Source organism: Necator americanus, chromosome II, assembly GCF_031761385.1.
Source record: "Necator americanus strain Aroian chromosome II, whole genome shotgun sequence".
Taxonomy (NCBI): Eukaryota; Metazoa; Nematoda; class Chromadorea; order Rhabditida; family Ancylostomatidae; genus Necator; species Necator americanus.
Window position 1 is genome coordinate 32,457,118 of NC_087372.1, and position 21,848 is coordinate 32,478,965.

The 21,848-nt window shown below is 40.3% G+C and overlaps 2 protein-coding genes across 3 annotated transcripts; one reads left to right on the forward strand and one right to left on the reverse strand.

The window, feature by feature from the left end:
- Positions 1-53: 53 nt before the first annotated feature.
- On the forward strand, positions 54-17,057 carry RB195_020175 (uncharacterized protein; the record flags this gene model as incomplete). Of its 2 annotated transcripts, XM_064188366.1 has the most annotated exons (16): positions 54-129; positions 308-334; positions 11,335-11,432; positions 11,488-11,561; positions 11,944-12,041; positions 12,218-12,328; positions 13,482-13,567; positions 14,257-14,406; positions 14,474-14,599; positions 14,657-14,788; positions 14,873-15,010; positions 16,203-16,410; positions 16,482-16,633; positions 16,754-16,858; positions 16,921-16,980; positions 17,037-17,057. In XM_064188366.1, 16 exons carry the CDS (start codon positions 54-56, stop codon positions 17,055-17,057), a joined length of 1,662 nt encoding a protein of 553 aa, XP_064044246.1. The 2 variants fall into 2 exon arrangements, with proteins under 2 accessions (XP_064044246.1, XP_064044247.1); XM_064188365.1 differs by lacking the exons at positions 54-129; positions 308-334 and adding an exon at positions 7,646-7,691.
- A 1,005-nt stretch (positions 17,058-18,062) lies between these two features.
- RB195_020176 (uncharacterized protein) lies at positions 18,063-20,267 on the reverse strand (the record flags this gene model as incomplete). The annotated part of the gene is made up of 6 exons (XM_013436048.2): positions 18,063-18,203; positions 18,356-18,448; positions 18,499-18,670; positions 18,747-18,877; positions 19,965-20,048; positions 20,202-20,267. 6 exons carry the CDS (start codon positions 20,265-20,267, stop codon positions 18,063-18,065), a joined length of 687 nt encoding a protein of 228 aa, XP_013291502.2.
- Positions 20,268-21,848: the final 1,581 nt, after the last annotated feature.

Consider the following 21,848-nt stretch of genomic DNA (forward strand, 5'->3'; position numbering starts at 1 on the left):
CAGTTCAGTCTCGTAGGGTTTCCTATTCTTACCTAAGACACGATGCAACATGCATGCGCATTGATGGTGTTGTTTACTACCCATCGCAAGAAATCGATTGGACCGATATCAAAACAGCATCACAATGGCGTTCTTTTTTTTTCTCAGAGAATCCTACTCTTTTCCTTTTTCTCCACAAACACTTGTTTGATGTTTTGATTTTAATATTCCTCTCCATTCCAAAGGTGTTTCAGCTACGTTGTTGTGATTTCAACATTCTAACATACAAAAAAAAAACGCACTTGACTTCCCAACAACCGTGCCGAAGAGATCAGAGTGCAAGGAATAAACGTTGGTCAGTCAGCTCTGTTGTTGCCGTTTGTTTATCTAGATGTGTTTTTGTTTTTGTGCTTAAATATAGATCCACACCACTATTACGCCGTCACATTTTTATAGAGCGGTCCATCACATATTAACAGCTCATTTTTATAGAAAATCATTCTAGAAAGAAAAGAATGAGTGAAATGTTCGTTTCACGTGGATATTTGTGTAGTCTGGTTTGCTGTGCAAGATTTTTTGGGTCTTTTTGCTTATTGTACACATACATAATCATCTATTCATTACATCCATATTGGCATGTGAACTAATTCATTCATCCATTCATTCATTCATCAATTCGTTCGTTCATTCATTCATTCATTCATCAATTCGTTCATTCATTCATTCATTCATTCATTCATTCATTCATTCATTCATTTATTCATTCATTCATTCATTCATTCATCAATTCGTTCATTCATTCATTCATCCATACATTCGCATTCTCTCATTTATTCGCTCATTCTTACCTTCCACCTATTCTTTGTTCCTCTCTCTATCTAATTATCTCTATACTAATTATCCCCCGTTAAACGTCTTGTTCTTCCATTCCTTTTCTTTCCAGGCTCGTCTGATTCATTTTAGTACTATAACATTATTTTAGTATCTATATTATATTTATTTCCCTATTTAATCCCTTGTCTTTGATCTTTTTCTTTGATTGCTCTGATTTTCCACTGGCAGCTACTGAAAATTTCATCATTTTCGTTCGTTCTGATTTTGCGCTGACAGCTGTTGGAAGAAGTGATTTTCAATGATCGGGATAGAGAAGAGAGAAAGAATGTTGTCGCAAACAAGCAGCAAATGCATAGGTATTCATCAAAGATCGCCGAATTCTGGTTCTCGTGCTGCGTCTCGCTCTCGTCATTTCCAGTGCCGTCACCAAATTTTACCTCCAACCCATGATAGTCGGTCGTTAAGATCGTTAGCATGATAGCTTCCTTTCTTCAATGCTAAGTTCGACTTTTGATTGTTTTCGGAAAGTGCGGAAAATTGCTTATTATGATACCAGTCTGAGCGTCCGGCTAAAGCCGGACTTCAGACTTTCTGTGTTGTTTGCTTCGCTCGCCTTCACTAATCAACGAAAATTAATATTAGTGTTATTAGTTCTATGAAATTGGACTCCAACAATCTTTCTTCCTTTTTTATATTATAACTATAAGCGAAATTTTTCATAGTCTTCTTTCTAAACGCGTCAGTTCTACATTTGGAGTACATTCGAACTTCAGCTTCAAACACTCATCAATATATTATAGACAAAATTTAAAAGTATCACGCTAAATATGGGTTTTCCTCCTGCCTTCTATAAACAGTTATCAAAGAATGATGTTTCGGCATAAAATGACGTGAAGGACATCATCTTACTGATAAAGATAATGTTCCACGTCAGACCACATAAACATCTTGCTATTATTTAAGCACCCGTTTGCATACGTTTTTCCACTTTCCGAGAGCGGCATGCTACCAACTTGAAGCGAACGAAGAAGGAAATGAACACACGGAGGAGTCATATAGGGTGTAAAGCAAAGCGCCCGTGGCCACGGCTTTGAAACGGCTGCAACCATCTATCTTTTGCGTCATGCACACGAAGCACTATTTCGACGCCGGTGGACCTGTCGCACCTCCTTCCATAGGTATCTGGCGCCGGCGCGCCAGTGTAAACCCTGTGGACTGGACCCATCGCACCCCTTCTATGGGTATCTGGCGCTGGTGGACCCGTCGCATCCCTTCTATGGGTTTCTGGCGCCGGTGGACCCGTCGCACCCTTTCTATGGGTATCTGGCGCCGGCGCACCATTCCGACACCGCAGGACCCGTCCCAACTCATTTTATAGCTATATGACCATAGCGCACCAATCCGACGCCGGTTGGACCCGTCGCACCCCCTTTTTCGAATTTCGTGACACACAGACAAACACACACACACACACCACACACACACATACACACACAAACACACACACAAACACACACACACACACACACACACACACACACACACACACACACACACACACACACACACACACACACACACACACACACACACACACACACACACACACACACACACACACACACACACGGACTAAGCTCGTTATTATATATCATGATTTTATAGTCGTACTTGCCACTAGTGGTCACATAAGCTAAGTACCCTACGTATAGTCAAGTTAAAACGACATGAAGAACGGTGTAGTTGCGTTAGCGGCTGCGCTCGAAGCGGCGCAGTGGAAGCGTGTGAAATCGAGGTGGGACCATTGCGAACTGCAGCGATGTGAGGTGCTAGCACGGGTCCCCACTCGATCCTAACCGCTACGCTCCACCACTTTGCTTCGAACGCGTCTGCATCCGGCTTCATGTCGTTTTGACCCTACTATTCACAACGCTGGCAGAGAACGGCAGATGATGGTGAGGAGTGACGCCTTACGTCCACGCTGAGGGCGGGCGCTGGTCCGTCTCTATTGAGCATGACCCGCTTCCCAGTGCTCTTTTTTCTTGCTTTTGATAAGTTTTTTTTTCTTGTAGCAATGTGCAAATAAGATCATGTATTCTTATCGGAGTTCTTTTCAATTAGTTATATAGTTATAGTATATTCTTGCTGTTAGAGCTGCCATAGCCAATATTGGATTTCTGCTACATTTCTTCGCGCAACTCTGTATAATTAGCTTTTTGAAGTAATCGATTTGATTTTCTTCCAGGTGATTTCCGAATCCTAAAATGGTGCTGAGAAATTGTATCATGCACAACTAGCGAAAAAATGATGCAAAATCCAATTCGTAGGAGCTGAAGTATATGAAGAGATGCCCTGACAGCATAAGGAACTATACCAAACTGGCGAAAACTCGCGATTATTCTAGGATCACGTCTGCGGATGATGCTAATCGTGCACAACGCGCAGTTACACAAGAAAATGTAGCACAAAAGCTCCGTTCTCTACGAAGTAAAGTCTTGAAGGGAGCCTTAAGAGCAGAACAAGATTTAGAGGTAATGAAAAAGAAAAGACATTGTAACCGTATTCATGCAATAGTATCCGGAAAAAAATATGCAACAGTGCCAAAAACAAGAAAGAGAGAGCTCCGACGAGTTTGTCGTGCTCGGTGAAGGTCCCCTGCTTACGCCTTCAACGTGGACGTAACGCGTCACTCCGTTACAGCGCATTCTACGCCGACTATAAGTTTGTCTATATGTTGCAATTTTCTTTATTCGAGGTAGGCATCTATAGCACTTGAAGAATACAAGTTGCCCAGAACATTCAAAATCGGAAATCAAACTATAGAACTTAGGTAAAGTCTGAACTTAAAGGAAATGCTTAGGAAATTACTATGAGACATCAGATCAAGACTTTTACAGTAGAGTCGAAACGATATGAGGCATGGCGCAGTTGCGTAAGCTGCTGCGTTCGAAGCGGCTACGATCGACGGAGGGCCTATGCTAACACCACTCATCGCTTCAATTCGCGTTCGGTCCCACATGGATTCCAACCGCCATCTCCACCGCGCCGCAGGAACTGCTAGCAGTACTTCATCGTTTTCCCCGGACTATCTAGTCGGGTCAAAATGACTCGAAGCACGTGGTGCAATTGCGTACACGCTCGAAGTGGCGCGGTGAAGACAGCAGTTGGAACCGAGTTAGGACCATCGCAAACTGCAGCGATGGATGGGGCCAGCAAGGGTTCCAGTACTCCCCTGACTGCTACTCTCCACCTCATCGCCTCGAGAGAAGCCGTGTACGCAATTGCGTACATGCTTCATGTCGTTTTGGCCCTACTATATAGTCGGGTCAATACGACATGAAACACGAGTGTACTTGATGTGCATTTGCGTACGCGCTCGAAACGGCGCTGTGGAGGCAGCAGTTGGAACCGAGGTGGGCCCGTCGCCAACTGCAGCGATAGGTGATGCCAGCAAGGATTTCACCACGCTCCTAACCACTACGTTCCACCGAAGCGCCTCGAAAGAAGCCGCGTACGCAATTGCGTACGTGTTTCATGTCGTTTTACCCTACTATATGTCTGTGTTGTTAATTTAATCGCAGAAATTTGTTCCGAGAAAACCTTTTCGATCAGTTCTCCTTGTCGTTGTCTTTTACTCTTTCATTAACGTGAAAAAACTCAGCTGGGTATTGTTGTTGTTCACGATTCCTTTTTTTTATTTTGAAGAAAAGTGCAGCTCAATCTAAGTCTAACGGTCATAAGATTTCGTTGTTCTGTGGTTTAGCGCCATTCTTTCGGTACTGTAATTTTCTGAAAAAGTTCTCGAAACCGGTAGAAAAGACCTTGAGTGAAGTGTGAAACTTAGATTTATCATAATCAGAATTATCATCATTTTCGTTCCGTTGCTTCTCTGATACGACTTTACATTTCATCTTTTTTCTATGCATTTCTTCGTCAGCGTTTTAAATTTGCTCTTTCCGCACATCACTATGACCTATTACGATAAATAAAGGAGAAGAAGACACTAAAAGACAGGCGTGCTCACGTTCGTGATAATCCCACTTACCGAATCGCTATTTGCTTTGTAAAAAAACATAGAGAAACCTTCCCTAGCTTTTCTGGAGAAGGCTTCTCGATGTTTTTTCAAAACTTTAGAAATAATGCCTCTCTCTTTATACTAACTTCGTCTGCGCTGTACAGTAGAACCACGACAATTTTTGAAAATTTGAGTTGCAGTGCAGTCCCATAAGGCCGTCCGCAGAGTCCCACCAGCGCCGACAAAGCCCGCTCATCCATGTGTGGTTAAAGGCATCACCCCACGAATCTGAGGTGGTACGGATTTCAGGTGGAGTATTCTTATACGGGAAAGTAGATTATGGAGAGGGGATGATTGCGTCCCTTTCTTCCTAATTGCCGTAAAAAACGGTCCGGAAAGATGCGGCGCATGCACAGGGTTGGCGCGCTCAGATCGAACTCGTTTTAAAAAACAGTGCACCGGAGCGCTCGAAGCCGTATCTTCCGGGCCGTTTTTTACGGCAATTAGGAAGAAATGACAGGGATCCCACTCTTTTCTGCAGTCTACGATCCCGTGCAGTTTTTGACCATCGGAAATCCATATCATTGTGGGGTGATGCCTTTAAAGATGTTTTGAAACTCACCCAATGAATGAAATGTTGAAGAGCTAATCTCTTGGTGAAAAGACAAGCAGATTATGCGAAGTAAATTTTCAAATTTAGAAAAAAAAGTGAAAAAAATAGTGCACCGGAGCGCTCGAAGCCGTATCTTCCGGGCCGTTTTTTACGGCAATTAGGAAGAAATAGACGAAATCACCCTTCTCTCCATAATCTACGACTCCGTATAGGCGTAACCCACCTGAAACCTACACCACCCCAGATTAGTGGGGTGATGCCTTTAGTATCAGTAGGTGAGCAGTAGCTTGGCTGAAGCAAAGGACGAATTTGCAGTCTTCCGTGGATACTGTAGGATGGGACGATAGGACAAGATGTTACCGATAGGGTGAACTTTACACTAACGAGATCCAGTTGCCGATGCTATTAACGGTTGTGATACTCGGCGATTCTTATCCGAACCTCAAGACCCATGAGCGTGTTTGATCCGCATTAGTGGGACTCTGTGAGCAGTGGCGCTCCGAACACCGCGCGACCCTCGTTCACAGCTCCGCAGTTGAAATGACGCAAGCGAAGGTCCCAATCGCGATTGCACCTGTTAACACAATTCCACCATGGATGAGCCCGTATGGATAAGCTGAGCGTAATTCTCTGCGTTAGCCGTAGCGCAGCAAAAGAACGAGTTTAATAATTGGCGTATGCAAAACGTTTTATGGAAAAACATGACTTTTACAAAATATCCATAAGGTTACATCAAATTTTTTAAACTATGCATAGTGATAGTTCTATATACAAAGAACAACTAAATTGCTCATGTATTTTCTAACCACATTGTAGATCTTTCATAGCGCAGCTATAGGACTTTTGTCTACACAGGGAGATCGTTGAATGGCACTGTGGTTTAAACGCATCACCCCATGAATCCGATGTGGTACGGGTTTCAGGTGGGTTATGCCTATACGGGGTCATTGATTATGGAGAGGAGTGTGATTCCGTCCATTTCTTCCTAATTGCCGTAAAAAACGGCCCGGAAGATGCGGCGCGTGCACACGGCGGGCGCGCTCCAATAGAACTCGTTGTGAAAAATAGCGCCCCGGGACGCTCGAAGCAGCATCTTCCGGGCTGTTTTCTACGGTGATTAAGAAGAAATGAGAGGGATCCCACTCTTTTCTGCAATCTACGATCCCGTGCAGTTTTTGACCATCGGAATTCCATACCATTGTGGGGTGATGCCTTTAAAGATGTATTGAAACTCACCCAACGAATGAAATGTTGAAAACCTAATCTCTTGGTGAAAAGACAAGCAGATTATGCGAAGTAAATTTTCAAATTTTGGAAGATAGAAAATGCAAAGACAAAAATGATTGTAGACTTTAGATTTATCACAATTGTCATTTTGACAAATCCATAGAATGCTGACGATCGAAGAATGCCCAGGGAGAAGCAGTGTTTTTAAGGATGCAAAAAAAAAGAAAGTTGGGGAAGTTTCTTTCAAGCCGACATCAGTCATCAATAAATCATTAGACATCAATAAGTGAAATCATCAGAAATCTGTTCAGGTTAACCTGTTAGTCTTCTTCTCCTCTATCTACCGTAATAGTCGAGCAAAAGGTACCATTACAAGAAGTGCTTGGACATTTTTTAGTTCCCTTATTCGAATTTTAAACTTGCTCGTCATTTCCTCACACTACCGTGATCTACTCTGCAGAGCATCTGGAGAGCCTGTAGAGAAAACTTAAATATGTCGTGGTAAAGCGAAGAAATTATCTGTAAGTTTGAAATTTGGATGAGGAACCCACAAAATTCTCCATATCCTTCATGTAATGATAATTTTTCTGGACTACATTGAATAGCCGTTTATTTCTCAAGAATTCCGGAAATTCATGCAATGCGTCCTTCTTCTGCAATCAACCGTAAAAGTACACCTATTTCTTTTTAGTGCTTTGAGGATTTGTTTTTCCAGCTAGTTCTTTGAAATTTTAAGAGGTCCAGAAACCAATCAACAACAATGGTAGCGTAAGTAAGTAAGAAAGGGCAAAAGTACTCAAAAGCTGCCACGCCACCTTAGCATGTTTCAACTTTTCAAAAAATCCCCTCGGTGATTTTGTGCTATTTGCACTTTGTGATTACTGTACGGGGCATTCTATACAAATCTATATGTATTGCTCATATTCCTACAACAATATCATTGTTCACACACTAAAAGTCATTGTCATCGTACTGTAATGTCTTCGGTTACATCATACATGATGTGCAATTGTTGTCGTACAGGTACGTCCTTGTTGTTCCCTTTTTTTCTTTTCTTTTTTTTTTGATTTTCCAATTTATTCATCACCACCATCTATTTTCTATCACTAATGCCCATAGTGATAATAGCTGCAGAAGTTTGAAAAATGAAATTGAAAGAAATAAAATTGTTGTTGTTTTTTTCTCTTCTTTTTCTTTTGTTCGATGTTTCTGTATATGGTACACGGCGAGCGAGGACGCGTTCGCCGGGGCCGGCGCTCTGACCTCTTCACTTTTAGATGGCTGGCGAAGGGACCCCCTTTCACTTCTGGACGGTTGCCGAAGGGACCCCCTTCACCTGAAGAGGATTCGGCTCCCACCTATCTCACTTATGACGGCGACCATTCTTACCCACCCAACCGCGTCGCGTCCCCGTATCCATACATTCTAGGTAGATAACCACATACTCCGTCATTTTCCTATACACCATACGTCCATGCCAGTCCTGAAGAATCAACATTCAAGCAGAGAATGTACACTTGTGAAAATTGCTGGTTTTTTGTTTGTTTGTGTATTTGCTATTTTTTCTTCTCTTTTCACTCAATCACACGGCAATTCTACGCCTATTACCTCCTCTTATAAAACTCCGTACTGTTTTGCGATCGTTCCATTCTTCACTCTCAAAAAGTCGTTGTTCAATGGTAAGATTGACCCAAGTGTCGCTTCTCACGTTATAGCGGTAAAGGAAAAACAGAAACTGGTTCACATTGCGGTGAAATTCTCAATTTTACTGCATATTCTCGTAGTTCTCTCGTATGAAACTCGTAACCTTTTCGAATAAGTGTTGGTTTAAAAGATACTTACTTATGTAGATACTTTGATCGCCCGTCTACACTGGACGTGCAGGGTCCCTTCATCAAGGCCATCACTCCATGAATCTGAGGTGGTAAAGATTTCAGGTGGAGTATTCTTATACTGGATAGTAGATTATGAAGAGGAGGGTGATTCCGTCCATTTCTTCCTAATTTCCGTAAAAAACGGCCCGGAAGATACGGCTTCAGGCGTTCTGGCGCTTTATTTTCTACAGGGAGTTCGACTGGAGCGCGCCAGCCTTGTGCGCGCCGTATCTTCCGGGCAGTTTTTTACGGCAATTAGGAAGAAATGGACGGAATCACCCCCCTCCGTAGTCTCTCATCCCGTACACGAATACTCCACCTGAAATCTGCACCACCTCAGATTCGTGGGGTGATACCTTTAACAAGAGAATTTAGAAATACTCACTGCAGACTAGTAAAATATTAAATATAAATGTCAAATATATGTTTTGAGATTACGCTCTTATAAAAGTCGAAAAATTCCGAATATTCGTATGAATATTCTATATTCTATTCGAACACCTTTGAAATTACTATCGTTCTAAATTTAGATATTGGTTCTGGAAAAAATGCCACAGATTGTTTCTTTTTTCTCATTTTTGTCTACGAAAACTTTTCGCTTTCTTCTTCTTTTACGACTCTCTTGTCTCCTTGTTGTATTTTGAATTTTGTTGGTTTTTTTTTTTGGAACAACTTACCTGCGCCTAAAAAAATCTTTCTGTTTACTTTTGTTTCTTATATTTTGTAACCTTGCAAGTATTACATGATTTTTGCGTTCTCCTTGTCGCAATTCATTGAAATTCACTGACGATCACTGCTTTTATAGTTTGAATATAAATTAGATCAGTTAATAGGGTTTAAATTAAATCAGGTTCTATAGTTTAAAAAATTTTAAATTGAAAATTAGATTAGATTTAATTGGACTAAATCAAGCTCGATATTTTAGCAAAAATTTTAAAAATTGAGAATTAGATTGGTTCTGATATCCCGTAAACTTGCAAGTATTACTAGGATTACTAGGATTTTTTCGTTTCGTTTTATCCTAAAGCGTTGAAATTCTTTACCGATCATTGCTTTCAAGGTTTAAATATAAATTAGATCAGTTAATTAGATTTAATTGGACCAAATCAAGCTCTACAGTTTGAAAAAATTAAAAAATTAAAAATTACATCGACATAGTGTTTTGGTAAACTGGGTGATTTTTTTCTTACTGTGCGTACAAAAAAGTGCAAAAGTTTCCTCATGAACAAAGCCCGTATTTGTAGCACTACGTACGAAAAAGTTCTATTTCGGGGTCGCTTATCAATCAACCATAGACTAGCGCTATCACAACGCAACGCGACGACAGTTTGCTGACCCTTCACATATTCTCCTCAGATACGTACATAAAAGAAGATTAATCGTTGTTCTTTTGCCAATTCTGATGAGATCAGTTTACGGTAATTTTCCTCGCTGCGAGAAAAGATCCCCAACGGTACTTTCGATTCGATTAAATTCAATAGTTCATAGGCTTCAGAAAGAAAATTACTCTATTTTCATTTTTTTTCCCCCTTCACCTCTTTTCCACTTTCCAAATCACTTTTGAGTTACTTAGAAACTTTCCAAATATCTCAGATTATTTAAGCGTTTAATATAAAGTCACTGCTTTGTTCCTCTTTATTTATTGACTAGTTTAAAGCCTCTTTATTTATTATTTAAGAGGATAATTCAATTCCTAATTTTTCTCATAATATTCTTGAAGAATTTTCAAAAGATTCCACTCCATCTTCCCTGGAACTGCACTAACTTAGAACCTAAGGGATGTATTTCTATTTTCTTTGTTAGGACAGAGGATCCCACTTTTTCATTCTGTGCTAATTACACGTTAGAGTGCTGGGGTTCTAATTTTTCTCCCTTAAAATCACTATTTACAATTTTAATAGAAGTCTAATTAAATTATATCCAATTTTCGAGAACCCTATTATTTTGTTGTCGCTTTAACTGTTTCGAAGAAATAAGCTCCGAAATTATTCTTAATTTTTGCAAATTGTACAAATTATACATTTTTCAAAAATTTTTCTGACAAAAATAAAGTTTTTGTAACATTTCTCGTAAGCTCAGTGGCGTCCGTTTCGTAATTAGGATTTTTCAATAAAAATAACTGCACCCTGTTGATGATGGAGCAAAATCCGCTTTCATATTAAGTTCAGCTAAAAAAAAATATGTGAGCTAAGCGATATACTTCTACCGTATCCGCTTTCTCGGCATGGGACAGTCTTAACTTCAGATCCTGACTCGCCTTAAGACCGTTTTCAGTCGAGTGCGTCCAAGACGTCCTCTGGATGACGAGGTTAACGACCAGAAACCGTGCCATTCTGGACATAACCACGCCTTTAGTAACACTTTTTTGTGCAACGAAACGGGCCGAGACAATCTGTTGGTTTTTTTTTTTCGCAAGTTCTCCAGTAATTACCAACGTGCAGAATAGAGTTAGGGAACTTTCCGTCCGGATGTACTTACACTTCTTTAAATTTATTTAGTCATCATATTTCCTGTACTTTGCTCCTGGAACCAGGTACCGGTTTCCACTAAGATTAAATACCCCAACACCTCCTGTGGATGGTGCATTCTGAACTGCACGATCCTTTGCAGAAGCTGCGGTAGCTAGTCCTTTTTTTAGGACATTATGGACCTATGCCCTTGACTGCCTAGCTGACATTTTTTTAACATAGCTCTCTTGTTTTTCTCAACCCATTACATCGTGTCATATCTATGACAACAGTTCGAAGATGTACTAAAACATTATCCAGCATGTTCCATTCATTCATCTCCAGATCCAAGCGAACGGCGGTTGTCAAGTGAGTTGATCAAAATGCCAATCAAAGGTGATCCATGCGATGATCAGCTAGAAAACTTCAAGAAAGGATGTCCGGTGAGAGGAATTCTCGATCTGATCTGGAATTCCAAAAAGTTCGTTGTTTTTTCAGAGACCGAAGGTGATCACGACATCGAACGGAGCTCCTATAAACAATAAGACAAATGTGCTTACAGTTGGACCCAGGTATGAATTAGACGACTACTGTAAAGCTATAGCTGTAGACGACTACTATATTAGCTACGCACGTTCACCAGAACGACCGCGTTGCGGCAGAGAGCGCAGCGCAGGGAATTTGTCCGAAACGGAGAAGAAAAGGACGCGTCGTTGCGGTCGCGACGTGGCCACTTGTGGAAACACATGTAGTGGTCACTGTGAATAATTTGAGATTGCGAATACATTTATTTGTTTATTTATTAATTTGTTGAAAACGCCTGCCATAAAACAAAAACAAGATGAAACAGAGCTCACTGGAACTTTGCCCTAGTTTTACACAACAAGACTGGTCCTCAAAGTATAGTGGTTGGTGAGTTGGCAGATCTGAAAATTCTGAAAGTTTAAATTCAAGAGGGCCATTGTTGATGCAAGATGTGGTTTTCATGGACGAAATGGCCCATTTCGATCGAGAACGGATTCCGGAGCGTGTAGTACACGCTAAGGGAGGAGGTACGATATTCTCATTTATGTACTGGTCAATCATCGACAATAAGATACGAGGATACCGGCACAGCTAGGTCATGTGTGCTCGCTGTTTTTTTTTTTACATGTCCCTCGCCTGTATATCATTCTGGATTACTGTATTTGTTATCTGCTATCTACTTGCTATTGAATTTCAAATTTAGGTGCACATGGTTACTTCGAGGTCACTCACGACATCACAAAATACTGCAAAGCAGATGTTTTCAATAAAGTTGGCAAACAGACACCAGTATTCGTGCGATTTTCTACAGTCGGTGAGTATATACTACATAAATTTATCTCTACCACCAATTCAAAAAAAAAACAAAGAATAAACACGTATCCTTAACTAGAATTTTGTGCTTCTTCCCCAAGAAAATCTATTTTTCCTATTTTCCACCACCTGATTCTTACTTTCAACAGATATTTTGTCATAATAAATTGATGACTTCGCGAAATCCTGAGTGAGGAGCATCTGTATTTTAGTTGACACATAATTCCAGGATTCCTTTTTTTCAAAAGTTTTAGATTCAGGGTTCTAGGTCCGGTTTGATAATTGTTGCTGACACTACACTATACAACACTCCACTGTTGTCTTATCGCTGCGCTTAGAACGCATATTGACGGGATTGTTAGATAAAAGTTGCACAGGAATAGTAAATAATAGACAAGATGCATTAAAGTATGGTTATGTGGTGCGAACATTGTTGAATATAGGAGGTGGAAGTAGCAAAGAGAGTCTGGAGGAGGGAAATGAGACAGTGATGCGCGGAAGAGAGACTTTAAGTCCTTTTTTTAATTCCTTAGCAAAGAAAAGATCAATGTCTCCTCCTTACCACTTCAAAAACTTTCTTTAGAAATAAAAACTGTTTTGTGGTTGGCGATGTAAACATGGGTGCGATAGGGAGAAGCCGGACCCTCCATAGGTGAAGGGGGTTTAGCTCGGGTGCAGCTCAAGTGATGAAGGTCCTTTTGCCAACCGTCCAAAAGCGGAGGGGGTCAGAGCACCGGCTCCGACTATCGCATCTATGGATATGAAATTTTTTTGAAAAGTTTTTTTTTTCATTTTTTTAATCGAAATTTTCTTCTAAGATTTAAACGCACTTCAACACAATTGTAACGATGTTGAAGTCACCGGTTTCCTCAACGTTCTATTGGTTTTACTTTAATGGACTGCCGAGGGATTTTCACTGATTTTCGTTCGCTCACAGGCACATGTGTGTGCACGGGTGGCGCGTACTAACGTGGCTCGTAGGAAAGTACGGTCACCACGGCTGTTTCTCATTCCGCTTTTAGAGATTAGGGGAAGTTGAGCGTCTAATTTGCAATCGAAACTCCGATCCTCATCTTTTTCTAAAGAGATGCCAACATCGACAATTTCGTGGTGTGCTGCCTTTGAAGTTACACAGTTTATAGTATGTTTTACAGGAGGAGAGTCCGGCTCAGCCGATACTGCTCGTGATCCACGTGGATTTGCTGTGAAATTCTACACAGAGGAGGGCAACTGGGATCTGGTACTGGACTATATTTTTCATATCCTAGTAATTATAGTCGAGAAAAAACGACATGAAGAACTGTGCAGTTGCGTAAGCAGTTGCGCTCGAAGCGGTGCTGTGGAGTGCAGCGATTAGGATCGAAGGAGGTCCTTTCCTACCACCGTTCATTGCTGCAGTTCGCGGTCCCACCTGGATTCCAGCCACAATCTCCACCGAGCCGCTTCGTGTCGTTTTGACCCGTCTATACTGGATTTTCACTGTGCCACTATGTTGTGACATATTTATTTATTTATTTATTTATTTACTTATTTATTTATTATGGGGATTTGTGTGAACGTTCCCTATTCGAAGAGATAGTGTTAGTACGAGAGAGGGTGCAGACGACGATGGGAAACGAGAAGATGTTAATTGTTGTGAGGGCGTTAACCTAACAAATGTGAACATTTAAGGAAAATGAGTTTGAATAAGAGGAAGAAAATCGCAAGTTTTTTTTTCTCAAGCTTTTTTTTTCTTCAGAATTCTCATAGTGTAAGAGAGTGTAAACGGAAGGAACAATGACTTTAAATGGTTTTTTTTCCAAATTTTTGCCGTGCTTTCTTCACATTTTTCCTCCATTTCACCCAATTTTACCTATCCAATTTTACCGACTGCCACTATCGACCGATAGTCCTTGTTGAAGACTATTCGTAAATAACAAACAATTTAAGGTTGGCAACAACACACCGATTTTCTTCATCCGTGATCCAATCCTCTTCCCCAATTTCATTCACACTCAGAAAAGAAATCCACAAACACATTTGAAAGATGCAAATATGATGTGGGATTTCTGGGGACTTCGTCCGGAATCTACTCATCAGGTACGGCATTTTCATTGATATAACCCCACTTTTGAATAGCCAGGTGTAGCCCAATAGACGATTCCAGGTGATGTTCTTAATGTCGGATCGTGGTACCCCAGACGGTTTCCGCCATATGAACGGTTACGGTTCGCATACGTTTAAACTGGTTAACGCGGAAGGAAATCCTGTATACTGTAAATTCCATTTCAAGGTAATTTTTGTAGATTCACGTCTGCTTCGAATTATTGTCTATAATCAGGTATTTTAGCCTCAAAAAATCAGAAACCTAATGGCAGACGAAGCCGCACGTTTAAGCGGAGAAGATCCAGACTATGCTATTCGTGATCTTTTTAATGCGATTGAGAGAGGAGATTATCCAATGTGGAACTTCTTTATTCAGGTTAATTTGGGACTAGCAACGTAACTTTGAATCTAAAACCTCATTGAGATTATTATCAAAGAGAAAATACTCATTTTTTTTAAGGTGATGACCTTTGAACAAGCCGAAAAATCGACTATGAATCCGTTTGATGTCACCAAAGTTTGGCCGCACGGTGAATATCCACTGATACCCGTCGGTAAAATGGTGCTGAACAGAAATCCCAAGAACTATTTCGCTGAGGTTTGGTTTTGTCTCATATAGTTGCGAATTCGTTTTAATAAGTTTGAATTTGAAGCCTTGGCGAGGTATAGGACCATATCCGTAATAAAAAGGATAAAGGATAAAGTTTCTGGCGTTAATCAATCCGCTTGGGATGCACTACCACGTCCACTTCAATTCAGAATCGTTTGAGGTTTCCCGAACCTGTAAGTGGCCTTTACAATGACTTGCGGGTGCTAGCCGATGTGTCAAGTCAGTGTTTTTATGCTCCCAGACAAGTCTGGTACCAATTTATCGACCCCGAAGGGATGAAAGGCTTAGTGAGCACTAGGGCGGATTCGAACCTCCGATCGATCGTGCAGGCAGCGGAACCTCTAACCGCTACACTCGACCCGCCCATATCCATAATATTTTCGGTAAAACAAAAAACATCACTTTCTCACCCACCGAAAAAGGACCTCTTTCATTTCTGCGGTGTCTCTATAAAATAAATATTTCGAAAGCGCATTTTCCAGTTGACCGGGGTAAATGTGTGTACATGACACAAAATAAATATGATTTACCGCTAAGGGTAAGTCATATTTATTTTTTATTTACCAAGAAAAAGAAAAAAAGATCTCTTGAAAAAGGTTGCAGTGAGAAATAAATTTGCATGAGATATGAGGCAAGGGTGAATTATCTGCAGTAAATTTTGAATGTGAGTGGATGTAGCGCAATGGATAAGAGCTTCTATTGTGACTGCACGATCGATGGTTCTAACCAGACTTTCCAGGGCCAATCAGACATTAAAACCTTCAGAGGTCGATAAATTTCTGCCGAATTTTTCTGAAAACCTCAAACGACTTTAAATTGGAATAGACGGCGACGGCGCTCCCCATAGGGATTGATCAACGCTGTGCACTTTATCTACTTTAAATCTTGAAGGACCTAGCTCAGGATTTACAGAAAGTAGAATAGAGAAACTTCTTGAAAAGCTTAGTCTCGCAACTGATAGACAATATTTTTGAATTTTCTAAGACTTGGATACCGTGGAACGATAAAGTTTTGTTAAAAATGATTACTAAGCAGGAAAGCAGTTTAGCTGCTTACGTAATTATCCAAATGTAATAAGATAATTCCAACTGTACGGTAGTGAACTCCAGAAAATTCAGGGAAGAGAATTTATTGACATTGACGCTGATCTATCTAGCTTATAATATGAAAACAACTACAGGTGGAGCAGGCAGCGTTCAGTCCAGCACATGTGGTGCCTGGAATCGAATTCTCTCCGGATAAAATGCTTCAAGGACGTCTATTCTCCTACACTGATACACATTTCCATCGTTTGGGAACGAACTATGTCCAACTGCCGATCAATTGTCCTTATCGAGCACGTGCTCATAACACTCAACGAGATGGACCAGCTAGTTACGATAATCAAGGTCAGACTACTATGATGTGCTGGAGAAGCTCTTTTTATTGTTGGATGTATTTTTTCGCTGGCGGTGTTTAGGTGATGCGCCAAACTATTTCCCTAATAGCTTCAACGGTCATGTTGAATGCCCACGATCAGCTGAAAGTAAATGGCGCGTAAGTGGTGATGTTCAACGTCATGAATCCATCACTAGCGACAACTTCGAACAACCTCGAGCCTTCTGGAGGAAGGTAGGCGGGTTTTCAATGTATTTAAGTCCGTTTCAACTACATAACAGAGAGATAGGGTTCCTTTTGCGCATAATTTCGGACCGGAATAGACTGCAAAGCCCAGAGCACCCTTTCGTTCAGGTTCTGAGCGAAGAAGAACGATCCCGTCTAGTCGAGAATATCTTCAACTCGATGAAGGATTGCAAACCATACATCCAGGATCGAGCGATTCAAAACTTTGGAAAGGTGAGCTTAGAATTTACATATAGGTGGGATTTGATCCAGAGATTTGATCAAAAACTCTCCAGGTTGATCCTGACTTTGGAAACAGACTGCGAAAAATGGTTGACACTTACATTTCTCAAAAGGTTAGTTCTTGTTAGGTCTTTAACTGAGTTCCATAATCAGTGTGTTTAATATTTAGGAAGCGCGTGCACGAATTTGATTGACTGCTACTGAAGGACTCAAGACAGTTACGCTACATGAAATTTTTTTTAAACTAAATTGTCTTCAAAGCAGTTTGTTTTCTCCTGAATAAACTTCTCAAATGTGGCTGCGTCAATAACTCTCTCTTCCAATATGGCTTCCCTGGGCAACATGAGGGCGTATGCCACTGATGAGTATCGAGCGGAGTGTCGCCTTAGGTGGCACAAACAGAAATCTACATATTTTCGCTTTACTAGTCAACGGAATGACGGGTTACAGGTGGGTTATGCCTACACGGTTTCGTAGATTATGTGAAGGAGGGGAGGGGGGTGATTCCATCCATTTCTTCCCAATTCCGCAAAAAAAAAACAGCGCGGAAGATGCGGCGCGTTCACAACGCTGGCGCGCCCCAATCGAACTCGTAGAAAATAGCGCCCCGGAACGCTCGAAGCCGCATCTTCCGGGCAGTTTTTTACGGCAATTAGGAAGAAATGGACGGGATCACCTTCCTCCCCATAATCTACGACCCCGTATGTACATAACCCACCTAAACCCGCACCACCAGATTCGTGGAGTGATGCCTTTAATGACATCAATTCCTTTTTTCAACTAGAAATCAACTTTACCATTCACACGCAGAGTGATTGTAGTGCTTAGTAACGATATTCGGAGAATGCCATCGCTCATTATTTTTGTGTCTGTTTATGTAATCATCAAAATTATAGCAGTCGTTGAAAATCTCCCTTAAAAACAAGGAAGTCGAATGCATACAACAAGAGCGATAAAATTTGCTGAACTATTGAAATAATAAATCTGATTTCTCCACTCTCACAAAAATATAAGGCACAAACAGTGCAATAATTCTGAGAGTAGTTCAACTAACCATCTCTCCGAGACTGAAAATTGGCTACGACCTTATCGAACAGTCAGTTGCAGTCTTCATGTGAGGAATTATCTTTTATAACATTAAATGAATATGTACATTTAGTGAAGGAACAATTAACAAGAATTCCGCACTTCGCAATCACAACAATGTGCCTCGTTTTTTTGAAGCTGGCCCTTCCGCAATTTCTCGCCCCAGCAACTTATCCTTTATCATTCCTTTCCGTTTCAAAGCGTCTCGGACAATTTTTGCATTCATAGAGTAGGACTCAGCTGTCTCACGCTAAAAAGGAGTGGTTTCCTTAACCAATAAAAAACAAGAAGTGAGAAGAAAGTGAAAAGAAAACAAGATCGAAAATTGCGGCACTTTCTCTTCTCAAAACAAGATCGAAAATGGCGGCACTTCTAACAAGACAAGAAGGACGTAAACCGTACCGCTTCAATCTCTTCCTCTTCTTCGCCCTCCATGGTAGAAACAGTGACCGAACCCATTTTTCCTTGATTTTTTACATTTCTTTTCATGATAATCTGAAGGGACACTTTTTAGCATGTTCTTCTTAACGTTACCTAGAACTTACCTTTTTTGCCCGTTGTTCCTCATTATTTCCACTGAAACCTCCGACTTCCTGTGCAGATAACAAAGCCTCACGGAAAATGAAGACGAGTTTCAAATTAAATGGATGCTGATAGAATAAAGGAACACCACATCCTTTACAGTTCTTTCTATACTGCTGCTCCAAACCTTCAGGCCTGAATAACTTTCCTCAGCAGAACAGGTTTACATGACGAGATCCAAGAAACACAAAGCCATGACATGCTTCCATACCTTTGTACATAAATAGTATCTCCGGTGGTGGAAAAAGTCTTTGCTGTTGTTCTTTCTGGATCGATAACACGAGCACCGTCTCTTTTACGTAGCGGCATACGCATTAGAAGGCAATCGCTAATCATAGCCATCTGCAAGACAGTTTACAGGTGAAATAAAACGTCTTCTAACAATAAAGTGCTCCTATATCATGAAACGATCTGACTTCATTTTTAGCCAATTGTATAGACGCTAACAAATTTGTTATTGTTCGGGCAAGACGACTATGTGTTGTTTCGTTTTGTTGCGAAGTGGAATTTCGATTTCAAACTTATAACTACTTAAAAATTACATTGTGGTTCCATTTCTAAGTTCAAAAACTCTTAGTTCCAAGCTGAACAAATATCAAAACGTAGGGCTTCTCAAAATCAAATTCTATCGTTAATTTTGAAGTAAGGAAGTCGGAAAGCTGCAAAGAACTATTCATTTGAAAGGTGAACATATCCAGTCTTGTAATAGAGCAGAAGAGCTCAGGATCGGTTATGTAGGAAAAGTTATGTGCGAAGATATGGATCAGCGCTCTCTATTTTAGACTCGTTATTTTAGTGGGAATACTAACAAATATTGCGATAATCAAAGAGGAAAAGGAGAAAATATAGTTGGGGGAGGAGGTGGACACTCAGTGGCGCCCTTATTTTCCCACGCTCTTACTTACCTTTTCCTCCTAGTAACTTTAGTTAACATGTCATAGATCCTCTAACACTAATGTTTAGGACTTAGGACCCCGTCTGATTTAATTCTTTATTTCGAGAAATAAAGCCCCCTGACTACATTTTACCCCAGTTATGTAAATCTCTTTTGCTGAGCAGAACACTAAGATCCTGTCTTTTCCGCCTGGATCTTTTGTCTTTCGTTTGCATACTACGCTCATCAACAGGAAATTACAGCAATATAAAAGTTCTCAAGAACGAATATGAAGGGTACGACTGCAACAAAACCACCACAATTCTACCATAAAATGTAGTTTAGGAAATATATGCCAAATTCAACCCTAAATATTAATAAACACTTGCAAGTTGTAAATTGGGCATGACAACCTCAAAAAAAAGGAAAAAGAAATTTCGAACGCTTGGTATTATCCTAGTTAGTATGTAAAAACACAAAATATGAACAAATTTAAGAGAAAAATATATGAGAAAAACAACATAATAATACTATGCATCTTTTAGATAAACTTACTTGTCCACAGTTGCAGTAGTACGTATAAAGGGGCTTCACAAAGTATTCTTCACGATCGTCGATATCAACTAATCTCGACTCACCCTGCAATTACTTCTTTCGTTAATCTGCTACTTCACTTTCTCATGAAAAGACAATAAAGATTTTGAAGAGATTACTTTTTATAAAAAGGCATACAAAACAGAAAAAAAAAACAGAGATGCCAAAACGTGATAAGAAATCCAGTAAAACTCTCACATTTTTATCGTCTTCAACGTGCGAAATCTCTTGTGCGCCGTCGTTTTCCAACACGTTGAGAGCCATGTTCCCTGTAAGGAACGCAGTTATGAAGCAAACACTTCTAACTATCCGAAGCATAGCAAGAACTAGCAAGAAAACTGATATTTTTCGGATGCCAAGATGTTGTCTATGAGAACAGCAGATAAGAACTCTGTAAGAAAGACTGCAGTATTCTCTTTGCAAACTTCAGAAGGCTCCGCATCGAAAGCGAAGAGCTGTGTGTTCAATATAATCATGACATATTCAACGATATAATTCTTGTATAGTAAAAAAAAAATAGAAAATATAGGATGGAACATAAACAAGAGCATAAGAAGGTGAAAGGAACTTGATAAAAAAAAATTAAGTCGAACGTAAAAGTCTTCTTTCGATTTAAATATTCTGATGTAAACATCGAAAATAGAACACAAAAGCCACAACAGCACAACATTTTGACAAAAAAAGAACTTTCTACGAAATTAACTCAAACCACGACAACTATCATTACGCTTCTGCGTCTCTGCACAGAAAACACGACCGAGAGAGTTAGAGCTTGGAAAGAAGATAGATGCACGAGAGACGGCCGAGAAAACGTATATCTTCTAATATGTGTGTGAGAGCTTTCCGTTCGCAATTTCCAATAACTTTCTGAGTACTTGTGATTAAGGTTTCTAACGGTGGGAGATCTCCTACACGTGGCTAGGGATTTTTGATTGCCTACATATGGAGGTAGCTAGTTCTCGATACAAGGGATGATTCATGGGGGAAATGTTGTTTGGGGGGAGGATGGATCAGTGGCACTCTTATTTCTCGACGGTCTAACTTACCTTTTTCTCTTTATAGCTTTAGATTACATGTCATAGATCCTCCAAGACTAATATCTAGGGCTTTGCTCCTCGATTTAGTCATTTACTTCGAGAAATAAGGGCGCCACTGAGTGGCCCCGCCAACCACATTTTACTCTGGTTCATTAAGATCTGAAATGGTCAACATTAAAGGTTGGAGTTATTTCTGCCGCACCCTGTATGACAAAAAAGTAAATGACAAAAAACACGGAACTTAAAACCTCCACTACGGTATGTGCTAAAGACGAACGCTGGCGCTTGCGATTTCATAATTATAGTGTTATTAATATTTTAATGTAAACATCCTTCATTTTTTATGTCATTAGTGATGTCATTTCTGAAGATCTAACTATTTGACGTTTCTGTAAGGGTTTTGAATACCATTTCCTCTCGTTGGTTGAGCAATTCATTTTGTTTGAGCAACCTAGAAGTGATGGAACTGATTTTGCTCATAACCCGAGATCCTGGAATCCAGACTTCATGCGGCTGTATGAACTCCAACTGCAGATAATTCGGAAGAATTTCGTGGTGATGAGTTCCTCTGCGTTTTCCTCGTGTAATTGTTTGCATGCTTTCAAGTATCATTCATTCCATCCCAAGATTTCATCTTTTGAATACTCACTACCGGTACAAAATATTTTTCCCATTTTCGTGGATTTTGCATGATTTTTGACCAATTTCTCAAGTTCATTTCCTTTAGATTTCGTACATAGAATGATACATGATGATGACGCATTGCGGATCAGTGCAGTGTAAATTTTTAGGCGGGTTGTTTCGAATT